The 27,881-nt window shown below is 35.7% G+C and overlaps 1 protein-coding gene across 2 annotated transcripts in view; it reads right to left on the reverse strand.

The window, feature by feature from the left end:
- The window catches only part of PLA2R1 (phospholipase A2 receptor 1), a 113,524-nt gene that overhangs the window by 12,220 nt on the left and 73,423 nt on the right, over window positions 1-27,881 (reverse strand). For both annotated transcript variants that reach the window (XM_041722839.1, XM_041722838.1), the window contains exons 12-23: window positions 26,491-26,693; window positions 24,600-24,745; window positions 21,009-21,093; window positions 18,494-18,626; window positions 17,875-17,910; window positions 17,235-17,392; window positions 12,299-12,363; window positions 11,939-12,042; window positions 9,984-10,123; window positions 2,029-2,146; window positions 1,221-1,351; window positions 711-858 (exon numbers count right to left, since the gene is read on the reverse strand). In XM_041722839.1, the coding sequence (XP_041578773.1) occupies window positions 711-858; window positions 1,221-1,351; window positions 2,029-2,146; window positions 9,984-10,123; window positions 11,939-12,042; window positions 12,299-12,363; window positions 17,235-17,392; window positions 17,875-17,910; window positions 18,494-18,626; window positions 21,009-21,093; window positions 24,600-24,745; window positions 26,491-26,693 (1,467 nt within the window). The remainder of the gene's footprint in view (window positions 1-710; window positions 859-1,220; window positions 1,352-2,028; window positions 2,147-9,983; window positions 10,124-11,938; window positions 12,043-12,298; window positions 12,364-17,234; window positions 17,393-17,874; window positions 17,911-18,493; window positions 18,627-21,008; window positions 21,094-24,599; window positions 24,746-26,490; window positions 26,694-27,881) is intronic.

Here is a 27,881-nt window from a genome sequence, read left to right on the forward strand (position 1 = left end):
CTAAGAGGTAAAATTCATATTCCATTAAGTATATATACAATAGGCTACGCAGAGTCCTACCCAGCTCCAGAAACAAACTGTGGTGTTCTAGGGTAGCATGGTACAGGGAAGCCTTGCACTTGGTGAAAGCATGAGATATGAGCTGTTTTTAGTTTTATTACTAAAGGTCATTTGCAGTACATTTAACCTGATTATCAACCCCACTGACCATGTGTAAGAGTATGGCTTTTGTATTTCATACCAAAAGTCACTTGGGGTTCTGATCATCAGCTCTAGAAACATGCTACATGCCATATTTAGCCACAGCCACATTTTTATGTTTCCAAGAAAGTAGGAAATTTTAGTTTATTTCTTTGACTCTTTATACCATTTTCTTAAAGTCTTTTTCATTACCTGAATACACTCATAAACCCAGAACAAAGCAGTAAAGCCATTTGACATGCCCAAAATGGATGCATAAATGTGGTTATCTCTCAAGCGGTCTCTGTAATCTTTAGAACCCCACTAGTCTCTGTAGTCTTTAGAACCCCACTAAAAGGCGTAAATCTCGGGTAGTGGAGATTAAGTGAGTAAATATATGTAAAACTCAAAAAAGTAAGTACCTGGCACTGCTAGCTATGAAAATGACAGTCACAAAGTGTGTAGAACAAATATGGAAGAGAAGAGTGGGGCATAGAGATGAAAAGAATAAAAAAGCAAATATTTCTTACCCTGCATTTTTTCACAAACAAACCCATGACCTTCTTTTCCACAGTCTTCAAAATACCATTTTCCAGTGAAATGAAAATTAGGATTACTTGATAGCAAAGCACAGAGAGGAATATGTTTTTGAACTTCAGTGGTGTTATGACTTGGAATCTTTAAAAAGATACATGTTTTTTTAAAAAAGGGTAACATATAGCATTATTATAACACTGACATTTTTATTAAGGACAATTTAAAAAATTCAAACAACACTATTATTCCTGTATTTGCATTTAATAAACCTGTTCACAGATCACTTCATAACCTACAAAATAAATACTTGTTGTGATAGTAATTACATTAATGGAACACATGAAAATGATATGTAGTTACATTATTGAAAATTAGTATATTAATAATAGACTAATAAAAATTTATGCTTATAAAGTATAGGGAGCAAAAAACAGTTTAATAAGTAAGTATTAAATAGGATCTCTTGCTAAAATGATTTCTAAAAAATAAATCTGAAAACTTACATTTATTACATCAAATGGAGACCAGTTAGAGTATGCCAAAGGCTTTCCATTTAGCCATTTTTCATAATTATCATTTTGTAACCCTATCCACACATTAGCGGTCTGGCCAAAAAGATTCATAGTAATGAAAGCTGGAAAATAGGAATATATTATTAAATTTAATACCATATAAACCATTTGGGTAATCATCAAATTCTATTTATAGCTATGATTTTATTTAAATGACAGCAAAACTTAGTTATCTATCAATTGTAGGAATTTGTTACTTTGTTCTTATTAAGGTAATGCAGTCTCTTTCACTTTTGTTTCAGTATAAATCGACAGACATTAGCTGGCTAAACCTGGGATTTCGTCATATCATTAACAAAGCAATTTCCAGTGTTCATTCAAAACAAAAGAGGGTTTATCTCCTATACTTAAACTGAAGTATACAACTGCCTAAATATAAGATACAAGTGTACAGGTAAATCTAAAGGGATCTAAAACTGATAACCAGGCAATTATAAAAGAATTTACCTCCGATTGTTTTAGTCATGTTGAAATAAAGATCATAAATATGTTCTTATTTTTTCCACTATTACTAGGGAGACAAGACTCCAAAAATCAGCAGTTTATAAGCAATGCAATGCACTAATTTTTACAGATGTTATGATATAAACCTTGTAGGTCAAACTGAAATTTTATGTGTCATTAGCAATATAATACTTAAAATGTGGGTTTAGAAATGTTAGTATTTGGGGGGAACATTGTAATAAATATTTGAATAAGAATGGTTATTTTTGGCTGATTGAAATGTTGAGTACTTTACCTTGCTCCACCTCATTTTCAATGGCAACTAGCGTCCCGCCTTCTTCAGCACAGAAATCTTGAGCCGATGTCCAGTTCTTCCAATCACTTGGGTCTTTGGGGATTTTCATCAAAAGGCACTTTTAAAAAAATGTCCAAAAAAACCATTCATTTCCATATTTTTCAAAATGAATTAAAAACCTCCCAAAGACACTGAGGATCAACCTTTAGAATTCTTTATAATTTTCTGAAGCATAAATGGCTAATTTTTCTCTGAGCTGCTCCAAAGGTATGAAAGTAAAACAGAGGACCAGCTCTTAGGGCAAGTCATTATCTTGCATGCATTTGTATCAGGCAGGAACTGAAGCAAGGATGTGTTTTGTTACGCAGGATATCAGAACAATGTCTTCTGCTCAGTGAAAAATAATATTCTCTTTAAAAAGGAGCCCACCTGATTGCAAAGTGTATAGTGGTAGATTTAATTGTTAAAAATTCTGTAGGTAGCAATTAATAGTTTAGTTCAATTTTATTTACAAATACACTTCCTCACTTTAAGTGAGAGAGGAATACGGGGGAATCCAACCACATCAGGTATTTAAATTCACTGATTACTTGAGTTAGCTATGTGGTTTGTAAGTCAATGAGGAAAAGCCGGAAAAGAAAAAAATGAGCCCAACTGGAAGAGAAGCAAGGGAGAACCAAGGGAACCTAAGAAGGAGAAACAGAAGGGAGGGAGGCCAGTAATGGAACACAAAAAGAAGGCTGTGGAATTTGGCAGTGAAAGCTGATTGTTACTCATGAGAAAATAATGTCTGTGGCATAGCAGGATTAGTCATTATGCGGTGAGAAATGGAACAGTAACGACTGGACAGGTCAGGTGGGGTTTAGACGTGACCCCCCCCCCCCCCCGCTCCCCACCAAAGCTCAGTGAAATTTAAACATATCAATAAGGCCAGGTGGAGTCAGAGGAGAGGGAGAGATAGAAAAGAAAGGCTATAGTGGATTAGGCAAAGTTCTGGAGAAGTCAGGAGAGACTGTATGCAAAGGATGTTCCATGTGGAATACTTTTCTCAATGACCACAGGGAAACCTAGTCATTGATAGTTTAGATCTCAAGATTTTGCCTCTGAGAAAACTCAGTTACAAGATAATTCTAAGCTAGTGTGGAAGCCTACACTTGAGAGAGCATCCTTCCCTATCCTCCTTTGGAATGACATCTTTCCTCATCCTTTAATTTCTATATTTGTCAGTCACCCAACCCTTCCCCATGGTCATCTTAAAAAGCAGAGAGGCTAAGTGTTGCTCTTCTTTGAACATCACAACAAAGAACGTCCCCAGTAAATATTTATGGAACATAGTAAAAGCCAATAGACTCCTAAATAGCTGTCAAATGACATTCTGACATTCTCAGGCATTCTAGATTTAGTCCAACGGTCCTAAAGGGGAGTATTCAGTAATGTCTGGAAACATTTTTGGTTGTCACAGCTCAAGGTGGGAGCTTTGCTGTTGGTGGGTAGGGTACAAGGATGCTGCCAAACATTCTATAGCGCATAGGTCAATCCCCCCATAACAAAGAATTATCCAGCGCCAGATGTCAATTAGTTCCCAGGTAATTCTTTTTAGAACTTAATCCTGGTCATGTCACTCTTTAGTTTAAAACTACTAGGGATTTTCAATAAGTAAGTATAAGTAAGTAAGTAAGTTAAATAAATAACAAGTAGGGATTGTCCACTGTTTTTAGAACAAAACCAGAAATCCTAATGTAGCCTGAAGTTGATTTACCAATTAAGAGAGGAAGTACATTTTCAATTCTTCTGGTCCTCTTTGACTTGTTTGCTTCACAAAGAAACAGAATTGGCTTTAAAGGATTTTAATTTTATAACAACTATTCTTTTATCTATTTCCTTTCATTTTGTCTCTTTTCTCTAATTACAAATTCCGAAGAGTGGCACACACTAATTATTAGGCAGTCTTATCATTTAATGTGAATTCACCTTGTGTTCAGATAGTCACTAATGAACCATTTGTAAATACCAATGAACCTCACTGGTTTAGTTAGCTCAATAAATCTTTCCAGAAAACACACACATATGCCTCCCATCACACACTCGTACTCCCCCTTCCCCCACATTTGTCTCAGCCAAGGTTTACTAGCTTAACTATTTCCCATTACCACAACTTCATTGTTTCTTAAAAAAAAAACCCAAAAACATATTTACTGGTATAGTTCAAAATGGTGTCATTAGTAATTAAAGCAAAGCAGTAAGATGAAGTATAGCACTCTTAATTTTAAATTGTTTATTTACTTACTAATTTGCAAAATGTGATCAAGTTTAATGCCTCTCTTATTATTGGTGTGAATTAAGGATATCCTACTGTATTACAAATAAGTTTTGTATAAAAATTCTTTTTTTGTCTCAAAGTCATTTCCGGTTCAAAATTTGAAAATGGAATTTATGACCTTTCCCCCAAACTTGGTTCTTTTCCAGTGTTCTTACTGATGTTGAAAGTCAGCCATGTATTTATATAAGCCTGATACCTGGGAGTCTCCTCACCTTCCCACTCCATCCCCTTTTCAATGACTATTTAGACCCATTTCTCAGAGTGGAGATCCCCATTCTTTCCATTCCTGCCACCTCACAGGCTCTGCCTTCACTACCTTGGCCCAAACTACTTCTCTCTTGCCTGGACTTTTATAATAGCTTCCCAACCAGTCTTCAAACCTTCCTCATCCTTGCCTTCCTCCAGTCTGTCTTTGCCATTGTAGCATGAATGATTCTGTTAAAAACTCAGTCCTGATCATATCCTTCTTTGGTTAAAACTCTTGAGGAGTTTCCTATTGTTCTTATGATAAAAACCAGAAACTCTTTTTCGTCTCACTTTCCACACTCTTTTTACACTTTTCACACATCTCACTTTCACACTCTTTATGCTTCCTTTAGTTTCTTTGATAGATCATATTCCCTCTCACCACAGGACCTTAGCACATCCTGTACCCCCTGCTTTTAGTGCTTCCTGTCTTTTTTTCCACTTCATCCAGGTTCTCCTATTATATGCTTTTAGAGAACCGTGTATCTCCCTTTCATCACACATGTCACAGTTATAAAGTAGTTATACTCTTGATTGATGACTAATGTTTGTTCCCTCTCTAGTCTGAAAGCTACCAAACAGAAGGGATTATGTTTGTTTTTCCTCACCATCAAATTACCAATGTCCAACATTAAATGAATGAATGAATAAAGTGTTAATAATATGGATGCTTTTTTTTTGTTTTCTAGAAAAGAAGAGAGTGTTTTTTAAAGGAAAAACTATGTTGTGCATGAAATCAAATTTTGGCTAATCCCAAACTAGATGTACAAAGCAGCCATTAGCACTCAGTCGAGATCCTTGTATAAAAATGTGTGAGTAAAGCATAAGAGTTAACCTAATAACACATAACTATATGCACACTTAGAATTTTTTCTGCCTCCAGCCCTGCTGTGACAGGTATCTTAGATGACTCACTCTTCTAGGGGTTGTCCCAGGTCAGGACTCATATATCATCAAATGCAAAAGAAATAATTTATGAAACATTTAGAAAAGATGCTTAACTTCTGGTATCTCAGTTTTAAAACTCTTAAAGGTGGATAATTAGTCAACCAAATAGGATTTTCTTCTTAGAAAAAAAAATTAGCCCTAGGAAATTGACAAACAAGAAGCAAAATTTAGTGGGACATAACGTACTGATGCTCATTCAGAACTGTGACGTGAATAATGTCTGTCATGGCTACCTCCCAGTTTTCCTCTGTAACTTTGTTAATCAGGGGAGCCATCCCCACGGGGCTCTCCTCCTCTCCATTATCAATACTTCTATTACCAGTTTTTCTACTGATCTGATAAGCCCACTTATTCCAAGGTATAGATGACAGATGAGGCAAATCTCAGAAATATTTCCCTTAAAAAAATAAAGTCAAGGCAAAGGAGTGAGACTCCAAGGGTGGGATTTTAACCATTTCTATGCAAGGGAAGGTGTGATAGGTGGGGACACTTGGAGACCCCCTGTAATCTCACTCTGTGAAAGATCATCTTTTTCAGGTGGCCTGCTGTATATATTAGTCAAATCCTCTGAATGATTCAAAGACTAAATTGTGCAACTGCTGCATTGCTGGGCAAATATTGGCTGCATATTAGAATAACTGAGGGACCTTTTAAAAAACAACTGGAATGTAGATCTAATGCAGATCAATTAAATCAGAATCTTTAGGATGTCTCCTGCATCTTGACATTTTTAAAAAGCTCACATGGTGATTCTAAATATTTGATCAGGGCTGTGAACCACTAATCTAGCTGCTAGTTATCAATAAAGATTTTTTAAATTTTTGAACTACACAGGATGTTTTAATCCTGCTCCAGTCCTGCTTCAGAACACCTTTCTCCCCTTGGGTATGTGTTTGTGCTTTACTCATACCCCTTTCTATTCATTTCAGAGGAGGCATTCATTTGCTCTCTTGCCCTGAATCCGCTCCACCATCACTGCTCCCAGGCCTCTATACACACACAGTCAGTATGTTTACACAGGATTGAACATGGACTGGAGTTAAGTTGTGCAGATAAAGAAGTTTGGGGAGAGGGTAATAGCTAAGGCCTAAATCAAAAGCAACCACTGAAAATTTTTAAGAATTATTTCTCTAATACCAAGGATTTGATATGCTGTTAATTTCCTTAAAATATCCTCTTTTATACATGAGAGCAATTATGATTAGTAACTAGAACAGTTGTATTCATACTTGGGGTCGCTCACTGTCTGCATCAAAAGTGTGATTTTGAGACAACATAGGCATTTCTCTGTGGCTGTTCTATACAGAGCACTCCAGGATGCACCTGTTTTAATAGTTGCAAAGTACAAAAATTAACTAAGAAATAGACCAAAACTTTAATATAAGAGCTAAAACTCTAACCTTTTAGAAGAAACATAAGTAAATTTTTATGTCCTTGGTTTGGCTACCTGTTCTTAGATATAGCACCAAAAGCATGAATAACAAAAGAAAAATGAGATAAATTGAATTTCATTAAAATTAAAACTTTTATACATCAAAGAACATTAGAAAAGGCAACCTATGGAATGAGAGAAAACATGTATCTGATAGGAGCTTAATATTTAGAATATATAAAGAACTCCGGCAACTCAACAATAAAAAGACAAATAACCCAAATAAAACTGGGCAAAGGACTTGAATAAATATTATTTCAAAGATAGTCTATAGATGGCCAATAAGCACATGAGAAAATTAGCCATTAGGGAAATGTAAATCAAACCAGAATGAGATAACACTAGACAGGCACTAGGATGGAAATAATTAAAAATATAGATAATAACCTATGTTGTTAAAGATGTGGAGAAGGGGGGCCTGAGTGGCTCAGTCAGTTAAGCATCTGCCTTTGGCTCAGGTTGTGACCCTGGGGTCCTAGGATCGAGCCCTGTGTTGGGCTCCCAGCTCAGTGAGAAGTCTGCTTCTTCCTCTGCCTCTCCCTCTGTTTGTACTCTCTCTCTCAAATAAATAAATAAAATATAAAAAATGTGGAGAAATTGCTAGCATATACTGCTGGTAGGCTTGTAAAATGGTTCAGCCATGTGAAAAACAGTTTACTGGTTCGTCAAAAAGTTAAACATAGAATTGGTATATGATGTAGTAATTCCATTCTTAGATATATACCCAAATGAAGGGAAAACAGGAACTCCAGAAGATACCTGTATGCCAATGTTCACTGCAGATTTATTTACAATAACCAAAAAAGTGGAAACAACCCAAGTCTATCAACAGATGAATGGAAAAAACAAAATGTGGTGTGGAATATTATTCAGTCATAAGAAGGATGAAGTTCTGATACATGCTGTAATATGGATAAACTTTGAAAACATTATGCAGAGTGAAATAAGCCAGAAACAAAAGGACAAATATTGTGTTAATCCACTTATATGAACTATCTAGACAGGCAAATTCACAGAGACAGGAAATAATTCACCATGGGCTGGAGGGATGGGGAATAGTGGGTCGTTGTTTAATAGTTACAGAATTTCTGTTTGGGATGATAAGCTTTGGAAATAAAGGGGTTGGCTGAACAACATTGTGAATGTAATTAATTCCACTGAATTGTATACTTAAAAATGGTTAAAATGGCATGTTTTATTTTAAATATATTTTCCACAGTAGAATAGCTTTAAAAAGAACTAATTGTCAAAGGTTTTAATTCAAGACTTAGTAATACTCAGTGTTCTACTAAATACTTGCTATGTTTTTTATATTGAAATGTATAACTGGTAGATTTTAAAGTATGGGGAAATAGGAATCAGAGAGAACATATTAACTATTAAAAATGTACCTCCATACCATATAAAGTCTTAGAAAACCACTATATTTTAGAAGATATCTCACAGTGCCACTAGATTGTGTCATGGGGCTAAATTGGTCTGGTAATCCTTAAATTCTTATATGAAGTGGCAACTACAGGAAAGAGACAAACACTACCAGACTCAAGGTCAGAAAATCTGAGGTTGATTCTCAACCTGACATTTATTTGCTATTAAGTTTCAGGAAAAGCACACAATGTGACTAGTCTTGCTCTTCTCAGATATAAGATGGGATAACAGTTATATATATATATATATATACAATTACCCAGCAAAAACTCTTGGCCACAAGGTGCAAGAAACTCAAATGTTCATCACTGGGCGAGTGGAAAAACAAAATACAGTATATACATATAATAGAATATTATTCAGTCTCAAAAAGGAAGGAAATTCTGACACATGCTTTAACATGGATAAACTTGGGGGGCAATCTGCTTAGTGAAATGAAACAGTCACAAAAGGACAAATAATGTATGATTCCACTTCTCCGCACTATCTGAAGTAGTCAAACTAATAGAAACAGAAAGTAGAATGGTGGTTACCAGGGGTTGGGGGAGAGGAAACAAGGGGTTGTTCTTTTTTTGGATTTAGGGTTTCAGTTTTATAAGATAAAAAAGATCCGCAGATTCATTTCCTAACAATGTGAATATACTTAACACTATTGCACTATGCACTTAAAAATGGTTAAGATGGTAAATTCCATATTATGTGAATTTTTTACCACAATTAAAAAAATCAATGCCATATATGTAGTAGGTGCTCAACAAATACATGTAAAAAATCCAAATGGCCTCATATCACAAATTAACAATGAGATGATCACAAAAAAGAGAAGGCTCTGCCAAATATAACTGAACATACAGATTGATAACTGGCTGTCCACAATTAAAGAGCAATTTCATATGAACATATTAAATTATGACACAGTTTGGGTTTTTCCATTATCAAAGAATGAAACATTTATAATTTGGGATGCATTTTAATTACTTCCACCTAAGGCCTATAAAGTTATTTCATTATGAAACATAAAGAGTGGAGGGTCTTAATTGGAGGCAGTATCAGAAATAATAAATCTGGTTTACAAATATCCCCACTGGCAATTTAAAAAAATTTTCAATTCTGCATAGAAGCACCAGCTTTATGAGGCTCAAGATGACATTGACTGAGTTATGTTATTAGTGGGTCAATTCACAAGGCGGGCAGAACTCTATGTCTGCTCCAGGCAGGGAAGACACAAAAGAAGGGGAAGATGGAGTCTGTACCCTCTGCAGTTGACAGCTCATTTGAGGGCAGGGCCTAGTTACACATGCTCGCATGCATCACGCCTAATGAAACAGTCACACGGCACAATGAATGACTGTGTCAATAGCAAAAACTGAGTATACAAATGAAGGGTGATGTCAAGGCTGTTTATTCCAAGAGGTTTGCCCATACATTGAAAACTGAAATCTCTTGAAAGTAGTGACAATAAAATTCCTGGTCCCAATGGACAACTTCTGGTTTTTCAAAGCCACACCTACCGTTTGATTTTGTTCTAAAATAAACATCTACAAAACAGCAACAAAGGCAGCTTTTTGAAAATGAGTTTACCTTATAGTTAAAATATAACCATCCTTTGGGACATGTTCCATGTTGTTTTGGGGTATCTTTCTCTTTTTCTATGACCCAAATCTTCTTTCGCTTACAGATGCCAGGCAAAGAAACTGAACACTCTTCACTAGCCCAGAGTCCTGGAGGAGTAAATGGGTTAGACATGACCTGAAACAATGGAAACTCTTTGTAGGTATTCTCTATCGCATTTTTATGACTGCTAATGATTTATCATAGTTTTTTTTTTAAATCTAGAAATTGAACTAAACTGGTAATTGTAGAGTTCTCTGGTGACCAGAGCAAACTGGGCAGGGTACCAAATCAGTAATTCTAATTCAAGAATGTAGAAATTTTGCAAATGCAGAAAAACAAAAACAAAACTAGAAAAAAAAAAAAACCCAAACCCCAACTAATTAAAATACTACAATTGAAATCACAGAACTGATTAAAGTTCTTATAATATTTGGTTTGGTTAACAAAAAAATGTAGACTCATATTTTTGTTTTAAAATATTCAGCTTCGGTATAAAGAGAAAAAAGATTCTAAAACAATAGATCATTTCTAATTTATAATTTTTTAGAAAATATGTAATCTTGAAAAATTAACTCAGTAACTTCTAAGAAAGAAGCACTTTCAACACTGACCCTTAAAAAAACAGGCACACATAGACATGCCCTCGGGAAGATATATCCCAAAGTCCTTAGCCTCCTGGAAAATGTATTTTAATTTAGAAGAGCTATATTTTTCAGAGTAAAGGTTATAGAATGCATTTCATTAGCATTCAAGTTATAAATCCCAGAATAGTGCAAGGATGCGTGTAAATTGCAAAGGCAGTTTCAGTTTTCTAGTGTGAGGGATATAAGCCAAAAAATGTTGGCATTTTGAAGGAGGGGCTAGAATGCCTTTTTTTTTTTTTTTTTAAAGAATGCTATTTTCAATGCAGAATAGCTGCTAGTCTTCCAGAATCACAAAACAGCCTTTCTGTAGGCTGTTGTGACACCTGCTGGCAAGAGAGAGCTGATTAACAACGTGGTTTTTCCTTTCCTTTCTCTGCAAATACCCTCACACCAAGGATTGCTTTCTATGTTTATCCTTCTTCTGATTTGGGGCATAGGTTCCTTATGAATCTGTTAAGTATTAGGAACATAATTACCTTTTATAGGATATAAAGAGTGGGATGGATATGAGTGGACAGTCAACCCAAATAACACTGTATTTGATGAACTGAATTAAATTTTAAAGACCCATCTTAAAGGGTAAACTGTATTTCTCAAACAGTTTGGAGATCGTTGATATTTTATGGCAAGAAGCAGTTAATGCCAGGTATTTAAAAAAATACTGAATTCAATGAAAATTTTTCTTACATGGAAAAGTGAAGGGATGCCTGGGTGGCTCAGCAGTTGAGATCTGCCTTGGGCTCGGGTGTGATCCCGGGATCCTGGGATCAAGTCCCGCATTGGGCTCCCTGCGGGAAGCCTGCTTCTCCCTCTGCCTATGTCTCCACCTCTCTCTCTCTGTGTCTCATGAATAAATAAAAATTTTTAAAAATCTTAAAAAAATGGGAAAGTGGAAGTAAATTATAAATTATAATTATAATTATAAACTGAATATTAAGAAGAGAGTTTAAAAATGGGCCCATATTGAAATTTTTTAGAGAGTAGTATTTGTCAGGCACATTTTTGACCAGTTTCATCGGGTCTATTTCTGGTGCTGTTTTGGTTCTTGAGGGATGACTTCTATGGTTGTAATTCATTTTCAAGAACATGAATGCATGGAATTAACTAACTATAGAAATGGCCATCCTTAAGACTAATGAAACTCAACATATTCAACTAAAAAAAGCAAGCCAGCCAAACAAAACTTTCTCACTGAACTAATGCAATGTAAAGGAGACATTAGCCTTCTGAAAATGATCAGTTTGTATTATAAACCCCAAAATGGATAAATATAATAACCTGTTATAGATGAAATGAAGCCACATCTCTGGCTCTGATTACTCATAGATCCTTCTCTTCTCTTGTCCCAGTTCTGGTATATTACTGGTGCTCCATCTTTCCAGCTGTAGGTAAATTAAGGGAATTTTAGGGTCTTCTTCTATCCCATATGTTCAATCTCCAACACCATTCTTGGAGTTCTGGGGTAATTTTTATTAAATTAAAAAGATACTCAGGTCTTTAGTTAGAAAAATGGAAATTTATAAGTTAAAGACAATGTTTGAAGCCTATTTAACAAATTGATCACTAAGATCTAGTCCAATCATTCTGCAAATAAAACCTGTCAAACAAAATAAAATGCAAATTGATCTAGGTCCACACCGAAATTCATCATTGGCTCTTTCTTCTCGAAGTCCAATCCACCAATTTACACCATACTTTGATAGCTATTAAAAAAAAAAAAAAGAATATGTCAGCATTTATTCTACTTGTTTTCCCTTTTCAGTATTAAGATTAATGGGGTTGCTGTTAATAGCTTTCTATTCTTCACTATTTTACCCAATTATCTAAAGAAGAGTACACTAAGGCCTAGCATCTTGAGAGAACCTGAAACCATTATTTAAAAATATTCCCTCCTCATTATGAAGGGAAATTAGAATCAACTATTGAAAATCTTTCTTACAACTTTCCCTATGTATTTAAAAGTAAATTTTCTAACTCTCATAATAGAGCTTTACAAAATAATATTGTAAAGTAAAATAGGATGCAGACTCCTTTTTTTGATTAAAGATTTAGTGGTTTATCATCTCAGTGATTTATAGTTCACTGCATAAGTCACTCTGTTTGAAAAACAATTCAAAGCACAAAGACATCAATAGAAAAAAGATTTTGAATTTTTGGCATTAGTCTGATTGTTAAGCTTTTAAACAGTATTAGCACCTTCCCATTTAAATAGACACAATGTAGGACAAAGGAATACTACAAAACTACCAGTGTTTAACAACCAGAAAATCATTTCTGCATTTTACTAATTTTGTACCATTATTTATCATACAGATATCAGTACAATAAAGTATAAAATGAAACAGCATGTTCATGCATGTGTGCATGCACACACACATACATTACAGCAGATGTAACGCTGGACTTATGACCCAGGAAATTGAAATTCCCTCTTTAACTATAAAAGAGGAAGAAGCAGTAAGGATTTCTCTAAGACCTCTAAATCAATATACTTTATGTGTATGCTGTGTGTGTGAAATGTAACTTAATTTTTAAGCTAAAAATTTGTTAATTTGAAAGCACTGTGTATTTAAATTTGCACTTCATTTCTTCTGTAAAAATTGGAAATACATGTTAAGATACATATTTTTCTCCATATGAATTTTGGGTCATCATACAACAGAACCTAAGAGTTCTCTAACATTTTAATTTATAAACAGGTATTTTTATTCCTTGAATAGTGTGGCTGTCTGCCATATCAGCAATTTGAGAATAATGCAAGATGGAACAACTATAATTTGGGATCCCTGAGGTGTTATTTCATGGACATGTTCTTACATGCTGAATTTAGATTCCTATTGTCAGGCTTTGGAATGGATCCATTGAGACTGGCTGTGAACTCAGTGGGAGAACCACAACAATTTCATTCAATCTAAAGAGGTCTCATGTGCAACAGTAGTGGAAATCATGGCCTGATCATTCACTGCCCCAATTAAGGACCTCTAAAGAGAAATTATAACTACATCTTAAGTGACATATTTATTGCCACCTCAATTATATCATGGTGATCCTCCACATGGCACATCACAACCTGTTGTGATACAGAATAGAACCACAAGCTAGAAGGATGAGCTAGATGATATCCCAAGTGAAAAATCCATGGTGAAAAATAGATGTTGTAACTTTTAGCTTAGGTATCAAACCACAAAAATAGAAGACTTATTAATATTCTCTCAAATAAAGAAATGTAATATGACCACAGATTTCATAACATCAACCATACTTTGTTATAGTCATTATAGATAGAATCATATGGGAAAATACTTATAAAAATAAGATATAGCAATATCCAATATAATTTATGAAGTCATTGATCTATGAAGTAATACAAGGAAGAGTAACCTGTCATATCAAAACCATGTTATTTTAAGGGTTGAAACACCATATTTTGGAGGATGACTCATAGCTTTAATATATTTTTCTTAGAAGTATTTAGACATGAAATTATAAAAATAAAAGTAAATTGCAATTTTGAAGTTAGCTAAGTGGATTAATTGGGTAGTAGTTCATGTTAAAGAACTCCTAAAGTGCTTATGGCTTTTTACTTTTTTGGCATTAATCTAGCCAACAAGATGGCTTAAAAAATAAGTACTCAAAAATTCACTCTCATCATGCCTGTGGTATTCTGTTATTCAAGGAGAAAATACTGACTAACCACTTTTCCAAGATGGAAACACTTTGTTTAAAAAAAATCTGCTTCAGATCTTTAAAATTTCATCCAGCTTTCTTTTTCAATAGTTCTTTTACTTCCCAACTAAATGTTATTTTTGTTTTTCACATTTCTGAGTTCCTATTCTTTATAGGGAAACTATACAACAGATATGTAATACCAAAAATATTTAATTACTGGGCCACCTAGGTGGCTCAGTGGTTGAGCATCTGCCTTTGGCTTAGGTTGAGATCCCAGGGTCCTGCGATTGAGTCCTGGATCAAGCTCCCAGCACGGAGCCTGCTTCTCTCTCTTCTTATGTCTCTGCCTCTCTCACTCTTTGTTTCTCATGAATAAATGAATAAAATCTCTAAAAATTATATTTAATTACTATTCTGATTCTTCCTGCATTTATAGGACGAGAGTGCCACAAAAGTGAATTTTATGATCTCTACATGTTTAGTTACTCATCCTGGAATAAAATAACTTCTGGACTGACTCATTCTAGTAGGACATTCATAGATATGGAATTTCTTACTGGTGAAGTGAAAATGGTCACTATAAATATCACTACTACCACCACAAAAGAGTGCATAACACAGCCATAGATTACGTGATAATAAGAACTGCTTTGGAAACTTAGAGCTTTCTTCTTTCTAAATTGATACCCTTTCCCTTAGCTCCCTTGTCCCTTTTTCATCTACACATTTTAAACCATCCAGTAATTTTCTTTTGTAGCACAGTGGGATGTTAGGTCAGTCAGCTGCCCGCCCATCATACTGACAAGGCATTCTGTATCAACATGGTCACAGGCTGGGTAACAATTTTGCCATGTAAGACACCACAAGGTTCACCTGGTTTGACATCACAACTAGATCTAGTCCTCAACTAGTACCATGGATGGCACTAGGTATGGCTTCTTAAACAGCTAAACACATGGGTTTTTACTATTTCCTTCTTCGGGAGGTATTAACTCTGCCATCCCCACTGGCTTCCCAACCACTAATAATTGGGAGAGTGAATTCAGGGAAAGGTGAAGAGAAGAGACCTGCAGATATTCCTAGGAGACCTAAGCCCTGTTGGAAAGATCAAATAAGTCTTTTATTGCTCATGCGTGAGACAGAGTTGCTGTTTACTGCCAGCAGAAGGGTTTTAAGTGACTCTGTAAGTCAGATAACCTGGGTTCACTTCCAGATTCCATCACTTAGCTGCTGTGTAAGTAACCAAGTTGCTTCACCTCTTTGGAGTTTTAGCTTCCTCAACTGTAAAATGTCCTAATAATAGACTTCCCACAGACAGTCCTTGGAAAGATTAAATGGCATTAAATAGTAGTACTTAGCACAGTGCCTGATACGGTTACAATAAGTATTGGCTAAATATCAGTTCCAATTGAGACATGCACTTTGTCATGTCGATGGATGGATTGGTTTTCAGACAATTGATCTGATGTCTTGTTATTGCCACCAGGAGTCTGTTGTCTTGTTAAAGAAATAAATGTATTTTTCTGACATGTTGATGCTTAACATGGATTTGGCTTGAGTGTTCTATTTGTAGGAGAGAAAGGGTGGTAAAATAGCACACAAACCAGTAGTGGGGAATATCTCATTCTTGTGGTTAGTCTTCACTAAGTCTCTGTGGGACCGTGAGGTTGTCACCTAATCCCTCTGTTTTTCAGCTTTTTCCATTACAACTCAGTAATAGCCCTGACCTACCTGTACCTTGTAGGCTGTCTATGCATCAAATAGGATTATAGAAATGGAAAAGCTCCATGAGCTGTAAGAGAAGACATTTCTCTTACATGCCAAGATGTTTTAAACATAGAGCTTCATTTTAACAATCAACTTACAAATATATGAAAAGATGATAGCTCAAGAAAGGATTCCTGGCGATCATGAAATAATAGTAAAAGGTTTTTTTCTTACTTTCAAAGATTTCCTAGTAAAAATTCAGAATAAGTTTCTCCCTCTTAGTGTTCCCTTGATAATTTGTACATATTGCTCCCTTTTCACTTACTATTATTTCTAGCTTTTTAAAAACAGAGACTATATCTCATTTTTGTGTTCTTGACATTTTTATGACTTTGACAAATATCACAATGCCTGACACATACCTAATGCTCAATAAATGCTTGTTGAAGAAATACACTGAAAGTGTACACTATTCTTTGGCAGTCTGCTTCATTATTTAACAGGTTTTGCATGCTTTCTCTCCAATTAGCCTAGCTCCTCAAAGATTGTCCAAGTCTTTAACTTAAGTTGAAATGGAAAACCACTCCTTATTTTCTGAATATTGAGTCTTTATAGACTTAAAAGTATTATATTCTTGTAAGTAAAATTCAAAATTTTAAAACAGCCATGTACACACACACACACACACACACACACACTGTTCAGGTACACTTTGTCCCTCATTTGCGCTTTATTTTCCTCCATGGCATTTATCTATTTATCTTTTTCTAAAATATTATGTAATGCTATGTACTTATATTGATTACAGTCTTTCTTCCCAGACTAGAGTATAAGACCCATGAGGGCAGGAATTTTGGTCTATTTTAATCACTGATAAAGCCCCAGCCCTTAGAAGAGTAGACTGAATAAATAGATATTGAATGATTGAATGAGCCTCACTTAGACAATAAAACTCTACTTACTCATAACTGTTGCTAATAAAGAATGACAATAATGAAATGATTGACCAACACGGTAAACTTGTGTTTCCGTTATTTTCTCTTAATCCCTATAACAGGAAGACGATCAATTCTCAAAAATACATGGCTTTAAATGAAACTTAAATAAATGTCTGAAGTCAAATTTTAAAAAAAATCCCCCCAAAGACAAAAGAAGGAGCTAAGCTCTGAATTTCTCATGGTTAATTGTATTCAAATACCGCTCTTATTTTGCTGTGGATAAATTCTTGTTCATGTGCAGAATGAATTGTGAGAATATCACCACGTAGCCAGACACAAACAAACTCAAAGGAGGGCCATTCTGCAGCATAGGTGTGAAAAAGATACTCAGCATCTTGATAAAAGAGCCAAGGTGCATCTGAAAAACAACAACAACAACAACAACAAAAACACTGAAAACCAATGCAAATGATGCAAAAGCCATTGACTGATATAATTCAATTTAAATAGGATATACTACAATTTACCCCACAATTGTAATTTAGTCACTTAGCATTAAAAAAAGTATGTGTGTGTGTGCCATATACATAAATAAGTATGTTTACATACATATAACTAAGTATATAATTTGCTTATTTTCCTTGGTTTATCTCATCTAAGAAAACTTCATTTGTATTGCAAGGTCTGGGATAAATACATATTTTAAATTCACATGTCATGAAAATAGTGTTGTTAGAATATTAACCTTTAATCATTTAAATACTTGTTATTAATTTGATTTTTAATTAGTTCTAGATTGACATAAGAAAAGAGAAGCTCAATTGGAAGACAGTAATAATACAGGAATGGTATATAATGGCATGTAATTAGATATTCAAGAACTGCCAAGAGAGTTCTTACCATACTGGTACCAGGGTGGAATTTTGGGTCTCACATCTGCAAAGTGAAAGCAGACAACCTTGAGTGACCTTTCTTCACAAGTGTACCATCTCTGAATTACTTCAGCTCTAAACACAGTATTTTGTACTTTGCCTTTTAAAATACCATTTAAAAACTAGATACTTTGTCCTGTTTGAAGTATGGTTGGCTCTCACACTTGAAGAGGAGGCTCAAGAGGGGCCTCTGATCAAAGAAGAAAGGATGTGAACACTTGTCAAGGGCCTACTGTGCGTCACACACTACGTTAGGTGCTTTCACCTATTCATTTGACAAATAATTTTGGTTGCTTGTAATGCCACAGTGACATTTCTTCCAGATAGTACTTGAAAAATACCGTATTCCACAATATAGTTGGTTACCCTCATTTCCTATTAACTAACTTAGTGTACTGCCCTGGTGTCACTTTTTTCTCATTCCCCCGTGGGGCATTCTTTGCTGAAGTAGTACAGTTTGGTTCGTCATGATGGTTGTTGGTACTGCAGTCCAGGTGTTTAAATTTTAGATTTCTGTAACTCTTCACTTGGAAAAATTCTGTAGATTATTAGAAAGTAAACATATAGTAAAAATCTTATGTTTTTACCTCTTGGAATTTTGCATATCCATTCACGTTTGGAACTGCAGTGTAAGGGTAGCAATGTTTTATTTGCCTTATAAACAGCACAATTTCTTGCATCTTCTCCAAAATAAGTATTGTCTAAAAATGAAGAGACAACCTGCAGCAGATGAAATTCATTATTTCTTAACAATGATCCCCCACAAAAAGTTTCAAAAGATCAAAACAGGCATCTCTGTAAATAAACCACAGTAGACTTGGAGGAAGCTTAAGAAATGTCTGGATAAGATTGCAATTAAAGGTTGTTCCATATTTGTGAAGAACAAGCTAACGAAACTAACATTTTTTTAGACGTTTTTTTTTTTTCTTAAAAGGAGGCAAGCTAGTCCTTTCTCCAGAAAGAATAAATCAGAAGCACGGTTCCTTCTGAACTTGTACTGTTTTCTCACTGGCCACAATAGGCTAGCCCTGGGACCTTGGGCAAACTTCTGAAAGGCTCTGATCTGTTAGATTTGGGTCTCATCTGTGATGTAGATTCTTTTGCATATACCCTGAAATTTTAGTCTTTATCACTAAATTTTAAGTTTTCACTAGCTTTTTTTTTTAAACTTTTTTTTATTTTTTTAAATTTTTATTTATTTATGATAGAGAGAGAGAGAGAGAGAGAGAGACAGACAGACAGAGGCACAGGCAGAGGGAGAAGCAGGCTCCATGCACCGGGAACCCGATGTGGGATTCGATCCCTGGTCTCCAGGATCGCGCCCTGGGTCAAAGGCAGGCGCCAAACCGCTGCGCCACCCAGGGATCCCCAGTTTTCACTAGCTTTAATTGGAAAACTATCCAACGCTTTCCATGAATGGTCATGTAAGAGAGATATTAATAAAAATTCAATCTTATCAATGATTTAATGGCTACCTGACAGAAAAGTGGATGGACCACAGGTGAAACTGGAGTAAAAATTTGGAAAAAAGAGGATGTTTGAAACATTTATACGCCTCCTCAAACATGTACACAATCATACAACAACTCACCTAATGTAAAAATACATAAGCTCATATGTATTCAGACCATAGTGTGAGTTTGAACATTTGTTTTGTCCAAGTAGGGAGTGGTGGTGAGGAACTCCATGCACTGCTTAATGGGTTTATCTCATTTATGCTGAACCAAATAGTCTATTCCTCTCTATTACTAATGAGATTGTTTTACTAAAACAAAAGGAAGCATTCTCAGCCTCTACATACCACACTTCGTTTTCCAGGTGCCATATTGACTGTCATTTATGTAGCAGGTGGAGTCTGCTAAGATCCTTCCACTCGCTGGGCCTCAGTTTATCTGATAGCAAAATGGATGGGGCAGGTGATCTCTAAGGTCTCTTCTTACTCTCTGGTCCTGATACCCTTCTCAGAGACGCAGCACTATTTGTGTGTGTGTGTGTGTGTGTGTGTGTGTGTGTTACATGTTTAACTAGCATGTCCTTATTATTTTTGTTTTCCACATACAGATTTCCACAGATCCTTTCCTTACTGCAATTTTTTTTCTAGTGGGGCTAGAGATTGTTCTTTTCTATTGATCTTTACTATTTCAAAGTTAGGCTGATGATATTTTGCCAACAAGAAGACATAACATCGTGGCTTTGGAGGCAGACAACCTGTGTACAAATTCTGGTTCTGTTATGCATTATTTTAGGCAAACTATTTAAGCATACCAATAACCGCTGCATTGAATCATTATAAGGGTGAAATGAGATCATGCAGCAGTGCATTCAACCAATGGTAAGAATATAATTCGGGCTCAGTAAATAAGAGCTGCAATAAGTGCTCACTGCAGGCTTACGTTAGCCTCCTATTTCACAGGTATAACTGAATAATTTGATTTTGCATGTGCCCTCAGATGGATCTCATTTCAATCTGGGATACAGCTTCCATTTTTTCCCTATCATCTTAAGGAAAATATGAGAATTCCTCATTGCACCTGAAAAAAGAAGTAATAGTGAATTCCTTTTTTCCTTCACAGAGCTTTTTACAAGTATGAGGTTGAAAGAAAAGTAAAATTTTTTTTTCCTTCTAGATAACTTGCTCTGGTTGAGAAGGAGATGGTGTTTCTAAGGCTGGCATTTTTTTAGAGATAAACTGAAATGGTTCTTTTCATTGTGATCTGGACAAGGGTCCCATATTCATATAATTAGGTGCCAAGCTAGAGAGGGAAGGTGGAGTAAAGAAAGCCTAATATTATTTTAAACAACAGTTGCTTCTTTCTCAAGACTCTTTACATGGAGAGATAGTTTGGGAGGGGGGTTGGAGATTCTTATTTATTTCCAGGATGAGATCCTATAGCTGGCCTCAAAACTATGTAGCTAGCAAAGGTTTCCCAGGACTTTGCAGAAATAACTCCTATGGTACCAGGATCTGGTGCAGTTTTTATCTGGGTCTGAGTCACAGGAAATATGGTCATTACTTCCAGGTTCCCTTGGTTGGTTTACCAAAGTGTTCCAGGGTCACCTGTTTTGAATTCATTTCCTTTTCTTCAGTTTGGTAAAACTTACAGGAGTCCCATCAGACCACTCCCAAGAGCCAGCATTCAGTGGGTTTCTTTTATTAAATCCAATCCAGAACTGCCTTTCTTCTGTCCTGTGAAAAAAAACAAAAACTTGGCTCTTCCTACTCAATTCACAACATAATGTAAAAGGTTCAAGTAATATTTTAAAGTATTTATGTGCACAGGAAACAGCTGATACTCCTGGCAGGATCGATCAAGTCAATGAACATTTACTGAACATTTTCTATATGCAAAATCTGAGCTATGGCTTCCTATTTCTCTGGGCTTGTATGGTGTGCTCTTTGATGACATGCAATTAGGGGAGAAGTTAACTTATATTCAGAACACTATTTTCTCATGTTCATAAGGGATGGCAGCACTTTTCAATCATTTAAGAACACATGAAAGCAAGTTGGTAAGAAATTTTGGAACTTCTTTTCCCTAGAAGACTTTTTACTACTTTACTATATATTTACTACTTTCCTATGCTTTGATTTGTTGCTTTTCGGTCAAATGTTCATATATTCTTTGAAGGTTAATTACCCACCACACCCTTTAATAAAAGGTACACAGCAGAGTTTGTTTTTTATTTTTTCAGATCCCAACATAATTTCATAGCAAATCAGTCTGAGGCACAGTAGATTAACTTCAGCATTCACCACGGGGTTAGACTTGGCGAGAAGCCCCACAGAGAATCATCTTTCCTCCTATTAGGCGGAGGACAAATACATCAAACCACAGAGTACTCAATAAATCAACCAATAAAGTCTAATTGTACAACGAACCATCTCACTAAGATAATATTCTGAGAATAATTTGGAGAATTAAAGATTTAAAAGATTCAGAAGTCATGACAGATGCTTTATTTTCGTTAGTGCAGTGAAGCAAGCCTATTCTGAAGCATCCCTTTCTCAGATATGTGAGCTATTTTGCTTGAACAATACAAATGAAAGTAAAATGTGACTTAGAAATCCATGAGAGCACTGGGGCCTGGCTGATGACTGCCATGATTACAATTTACAATTTACAAGGTTGTGGAGGGGGAGGATGCTGCCTTAAGGTTAAGCCAGGTACCTTCACATCAATGACCCAGGCTGGGAATTCATATCACTCTCCTGCCTTAAGAACTTTTTATTCCTTTACTCAGTGAATTCAGAGTTCTACATTTTTCCTGATACGTACTGGCTCCTAGATGATGAACTGGCATTAATTTTTTCTTCATCAGTTTCCTATAATTGTATCATTTTTAATAATATAATAAATAATAAGATAGAAATAAAAAAGCAGTGCCATAACAAGGAGAAGCATGTATGCTACTATGAGAACTGGTTTATTTGCTATAATCAAGCATGAGATTTTGTTAAACTCCCTGGCACTCTTGGTGCAAAGTAATATTATACAGCTTTTGTGATTAAGTGCTAATGATTAATACTTTGGTAGATGCTTGGCATTAAGTTCTACAAGAAATTTCAAGTGTGAGAACTCATATAAATAGACATAATGATATTTGATCTTACAACAAATTTGGATGCAGTTTGCACGTGGTTATTTCATATAGCAAACCTCCCTATACCCAAATATGAAAGGATGTTTTGCAAAGAGCTTAAGTCACGAAGCAAAGTTACAACTTAGAACAATGGAGACTATCCTGCATCCCTTGAATCTGTGGCCCCACACCAGACTGTGGTCCACTTAGTCAGGAAGCTTCTTGAACTTTTCTTCAGTCTCAGAGAATCTGATTTTATCAGAAAGGGAGACAGAACATAAGAGACTCCTAACTCTGGGAAACGAACTAGGGGTGGTGGAAGGGGAGGTGGGCGGCTGGTAGGGGTGACTGGGTGACGGGCACTGAGGGGGGCACTTGATGGGATGAGCACTGGGTGTTATTCTATTTGTTGGCAAATGGAACACCAATAAAAAATAAAATTTATATAAAAGAATAAAAAATAATAAATTAAAAAAAAAAGAGAATCTGATTTTAGTATATGTGCTGCCAAAGCGAGCACAGGTTCAGAGAATCTGACTCAGCAGTTCTGGTGTGAGACCAGAGGGCTCTGTGTCAAAACATGTCCAAGTGAGTGTGAGAATCAGCCAGATTTGAGAAACGTGGTTTTAGGTCAGGATTTCTCACAGGGGCTAGAATTTCCATGGGATGTTGATAAGTGTTCTCAGAAAAAGAGGTTTGTGGTAGAAGAAAATGCTTCCTTCTAGAAGTCTTTACAATGCTAATGCATATGGTAAATTTCCAAGTTTCTGCGTTGTTTTGCAAATATTTGACTCTTTTCCCCCAACAGTACTCTATGAGAGTACATTGGGAGATGATTTCAATGGCTCCAACCATTAAGAACATTACTATAGATGCAGGAGATGAATAATTTGATAGATGTTACATATTAATCATTGTTTGGAGTGTCCTAAATGTAACCTATGGGGAAGGCTAGGATTTTCCCAAAAAAATAGTTTTGGATTTTTTCTGTAATTTAAGCAAGTGTTTCATTGAGACTCCAGATTTCCAGAGCTTGGAGCATAGTACCTGATGTTACATTTGTTTTTATTTAATAAATGTATGGAGCCATTGGATTCATACTGCCTTCTCGGGGGCAGGATTTTGTCTGTCTTGTCTATTGCATTCTCCAACCAGCTAATCATTTAAAAGTACCCCTCCCATAGAAGATATTCCAAAAATGTATGCTAGCTGACAAGAACATATTACAAAAAGAGGCCAATGGATGAGAAGACTCACTAAAAGAGAACATAATGGCTGTCTTCAAATGTTCAAAAATATAATCAACTTGATCTGTATTGCTCTGGCTTACTAGAAATTTGATCTTTGAAACCAGCCTCCAACAATGGAATGGACTTTCTCCCAAATAAGGATCACTCTGAAAGGAATTGTGCGGATAGTAGATGACCACAGTAATATACTGGAAAGAATTTTTACATTGGGTAAAAGGTAGCACAAGCTTTTCTCATTTCTTCAAATTTAAATTGATCTTCTAATTTCATGTAATTCAAGATTCTGTAAACCTATAAGATGGATACCAACAAGTGAATGCCTCTTTCCTCAAATGTAAAGTTCGGATGTTGGTTTGGAATGTTTTTTTCAATCAGTGGGATTTTTTTTTTTTTTCAAACAAAATCTTACATGGACTCATTATATACAAATAACTAGAAGTAGAGCTGGTGGGAGCTGCTCTGGTGAGTCAGTGATGGAACTAGGACCTCAGCCCACTTGATCTCCTAATCTTGGGGTTCTAGGACTCTCGGGATTGCCAGACAACACTTTGAATATCATGGGGTTAGATAATTAGAGTTTTCTGGAAAGGCTCTAAAATTCTGACTTGAGATATACAGAAAAGATTTCAAATATCAAAACAACCATCACTTTGTTCTTTGTTTTATAGAATAAGAACTTGGTGCAATATAAATATAAAACTATATGAATAAATTTTTCTTTCACAATTAATGGCTAATTGGTTTAAGGCTTAAAACAAATTCTTGAGATTTTAAACAAATATTTGGGATACTCATCCCTAATAAGTTATTACTGGGAAACAGAATATTTGATTGCATTTTTAAAAAATTAACAAATATTTACCTATTAAATTTTGAATGTAAAAGTTCATTTACAAAATTCTCTTCCTCAATATGAGCAAAGCTTGCAAGGTGAGCTCCAAATTCTTCACAAAATGCTTCTGCTTCTCTCCACGTTCTTTTCATTAGGACTTTTTCACTATGAAATACCTGGTTTAGTAGGAGGAAAAAGAAAATTGACACTATTATGGATAAGGTGAGGCGATTTAATTCTGGACAAGAAAATAACAGTAATACAATTGTCATTATTCTATATTAAAAGCTTGACCTAGTAGGGAGAAATAACATTTATTGAACTAGGATGTGTCTAATCATCGTAAAACTATTTTCTCATTTTATTCTCACAACAAATTCACGAGGAGGATATAATGAGCTCAGTTTTATAAATAAACTCCTTGAGGACTCTTTTTTCTTCTTCTAAATATCCTGTAACTGACATATACTTGTCCCTTAATAAATGTTTATTAAGAGATGTGGAGAGTCAGGCTAAGAGAGGTTACAAATTTCTGGTCAAGCAACTACAAATAGGCAAAGCTAGGATTAGATCCAGAAGTCCTTGCTTCAAGAGTCCATGAATTTCTATCCCACCAGATTACCTTCTGACAAGTTAGAATTGGCTGAATGATCATGAATCTGGCTAACCTATAGCTGGAAATGAGAAATGAGACCCGGGACCAGGACAGGTATATTACTAAGGTCTTTGGGTCTTAGCTGTGCCTAAATTCTCTGTTGTTTCTCAGCTGTCCTCACAGTAGCAGAAAGACATCAGTCAAATGGAGATGTACTTCTGATTTTATTTAGGATCAAGGGTGAAGGTCCACAAATACAGAACTCCAGACCCGAGGCCTCTGTGCACTCCTCATTTTTATCTGCCTGACATTGTGCCAGAGTCTGTAATGCCAGGCAGGCATCCTGCGGCCAGGCTTCACCAGACTCTGATTTGCTGAGACCAGAATGAATAGGTTTCCTGGTCCTGTGGGACACAGCGCAGCCTTTCCATCTTTAAAATTATATGCCAAAACTCACCTCCTCTGGGAACTTTTTCTTGAATACTTAAAATTCATCAATCCTAGCACCATGCCCATCAAACACACCACACATTTGTTGACATGTCCGAGTAATTTGTAATGGAAAAAGCACTGGACTGGGAGCCCTAAGATCAGGCATTTGTTCCAACTCTGTCAATAAATAATTGTGATCTTGGGCAAATCACTTCATCTGGCTGCCTCAGTTTGCTAATTTCTAAGGTTCAACTTATTCCTTGTGAGGTCACTGTTATCGGATGAATTTGATGTAGGATTGTACATGTGTACATTAAACTGAATGCATTCTTAGATGTTTCATGACAAGAATATTGTAGATACTGATTTACATCTAGGATCTAAAGCTGATTTGCAAAAAGATGTTTATTCACACAATTTTCACACACACACAGACATATATATATACACACACACATATATATCAACTGTATCTATTAATTTGTTTGACCTTCAGGTGTCTGTCAAGCTGCAAAAGCTATTTTTAGCAGCATAATGGTGTTATTCCATAATAGAGACTTATTCATTTTCATACAAATGATATGGAATTGTACCATTTCAATACCCAGTGAGCATCTGCCTTGTTCATTTGGGACTATGCAATACTGTCAGAACAGTATTGACTAGGGCCTTGATACCAATCTTCAAGAAGAGGACTTCAGTATTATCAGAGATATGTCAGTCTTTTGACTTAAACTTATTTTGGAATATAACTGAAACGATAGATACAGCCAATAAATATTAAGTACCTGCTGTGTGCTAGGCACTGGTCTGGAGTAAAGGAATTTGGGATACATGAACAAAACTGAAATAATGTTGGTTCCACTGAGAATGCCTAGGTACCCTTGGCATCACCTTGAAGCAGCTGGCCAAGCCAGGCTCTGATTCCCAGTCCAAATAGCAGGGGTGAAAGGGCCATCTCTCTTCCTGCTCCGTTTTCTCCTGTTTTCCCACTGGTTGCTTACACAGTGACATTGCCTTAAAATGTTTGCAGTCCTTCACTTCCCAGCGACCAGGTGGACTCCTTCCTCGCATGACAACACAGCCACCACTGTAGCCTAAAAGCAGAAAACAACATTTTTAAATACCAGAATTACTAGAACATTTTGTTCTTGGAAGACAGGTCTTTAGAGCATTGCACAACTGACATCTCATAAAGAAGCGCCACACAAGAACAAGAAAGATGAAGAAGAATGCTTTCTTAGCAGAACTATCTCATTTCTCTTCCTTTCATCTTTGAAGCAAACAAATGAAAAAGTAAGGGAAAAGAGCCCATGAAGATTGGAATTTGGACATTTGAAGCTCAGATGGCAAATGATAGGGAGCTAGGCACTATTCAACCTGGGACTGAAATATCCCCAATATTCAATCAAGCCCCAAATATTTCAGTCAAATGCCAATATTCTTCTACTTTCAATTATTGAGCTTTTTTTTAACTGCTCAGAGAAAAATTTAGACCATCATTTACTGAGCACTTACTCTGTATACTGTGTTTTGAAACCCCATTGTGAAAAATCAACAATGAAAAATGCATCGTGCTTATCCTCTGAGAAACAGATTTGACAGAGAAAATACATAAATGATGGATTCAAGGCAAGGTACATAACAGAAAGCCAAACTGCAAACCACGGGAGAGTGGAGAGAAATTCCATATGGGGTGAAACTCTGGGGGTAGGAATTAGGCAGACATTAAGGAAAAGGGAAAGACCATCTAGTTCTGGATGAAGTTCTGTTCTTTTGTGTATGCTTGAACATATTGGAAAATGAACCATATTTTTCCATAGAAACAATTTCTATGTTAAGATGCTCTTTTGTCATCAAATCTATATAACTCACAGAACAGCTAAAAAATACACCTCAAATATCAGTGGATAGTAGAAAGCAATCCGATTCCAAAAATAGAATAAAAATTAAGAATGAACCTTTTTTTTCTTGAAGCCAAAGTGTTCATTTATCTAAATCAACTTCAACAACAACAACAACAACAAAATTGTGCACCTATATCTGCATACCAGGCTAGTCAGTATAGTAGCTGCTAGGGATAAAAGGACAAAACAAAACAAACAAAACAAATTCTTTATTTTAGTGTGAGGCATAGACACAAAGAATTAATTGCATTGAACATAATGTATGAAGTACTACAGTAAAGGAGAGTCCAGATTTCTTTGGGAAGATTCCAGAAGGGGTGATGGAGTCCGCTTCAGGATGTCAGTAAAGGATTTGCAGGAAATGACAGTTGAGCTGAA

Source organism: Vulpes lagopus, chromosome 11 (assembly GCF_018345385.1).
Source record: "Vulpes lagopus strain Blue_001 chromosome 11, ASM1834538v1, whole genome shotgun sequence".
Classification (NCBI taxonomy): Eukaryota; Metazoa; Chordata; class Mammalia; order Carnivora; family Canidae; genus Vulpes; species Vulpes lagopus.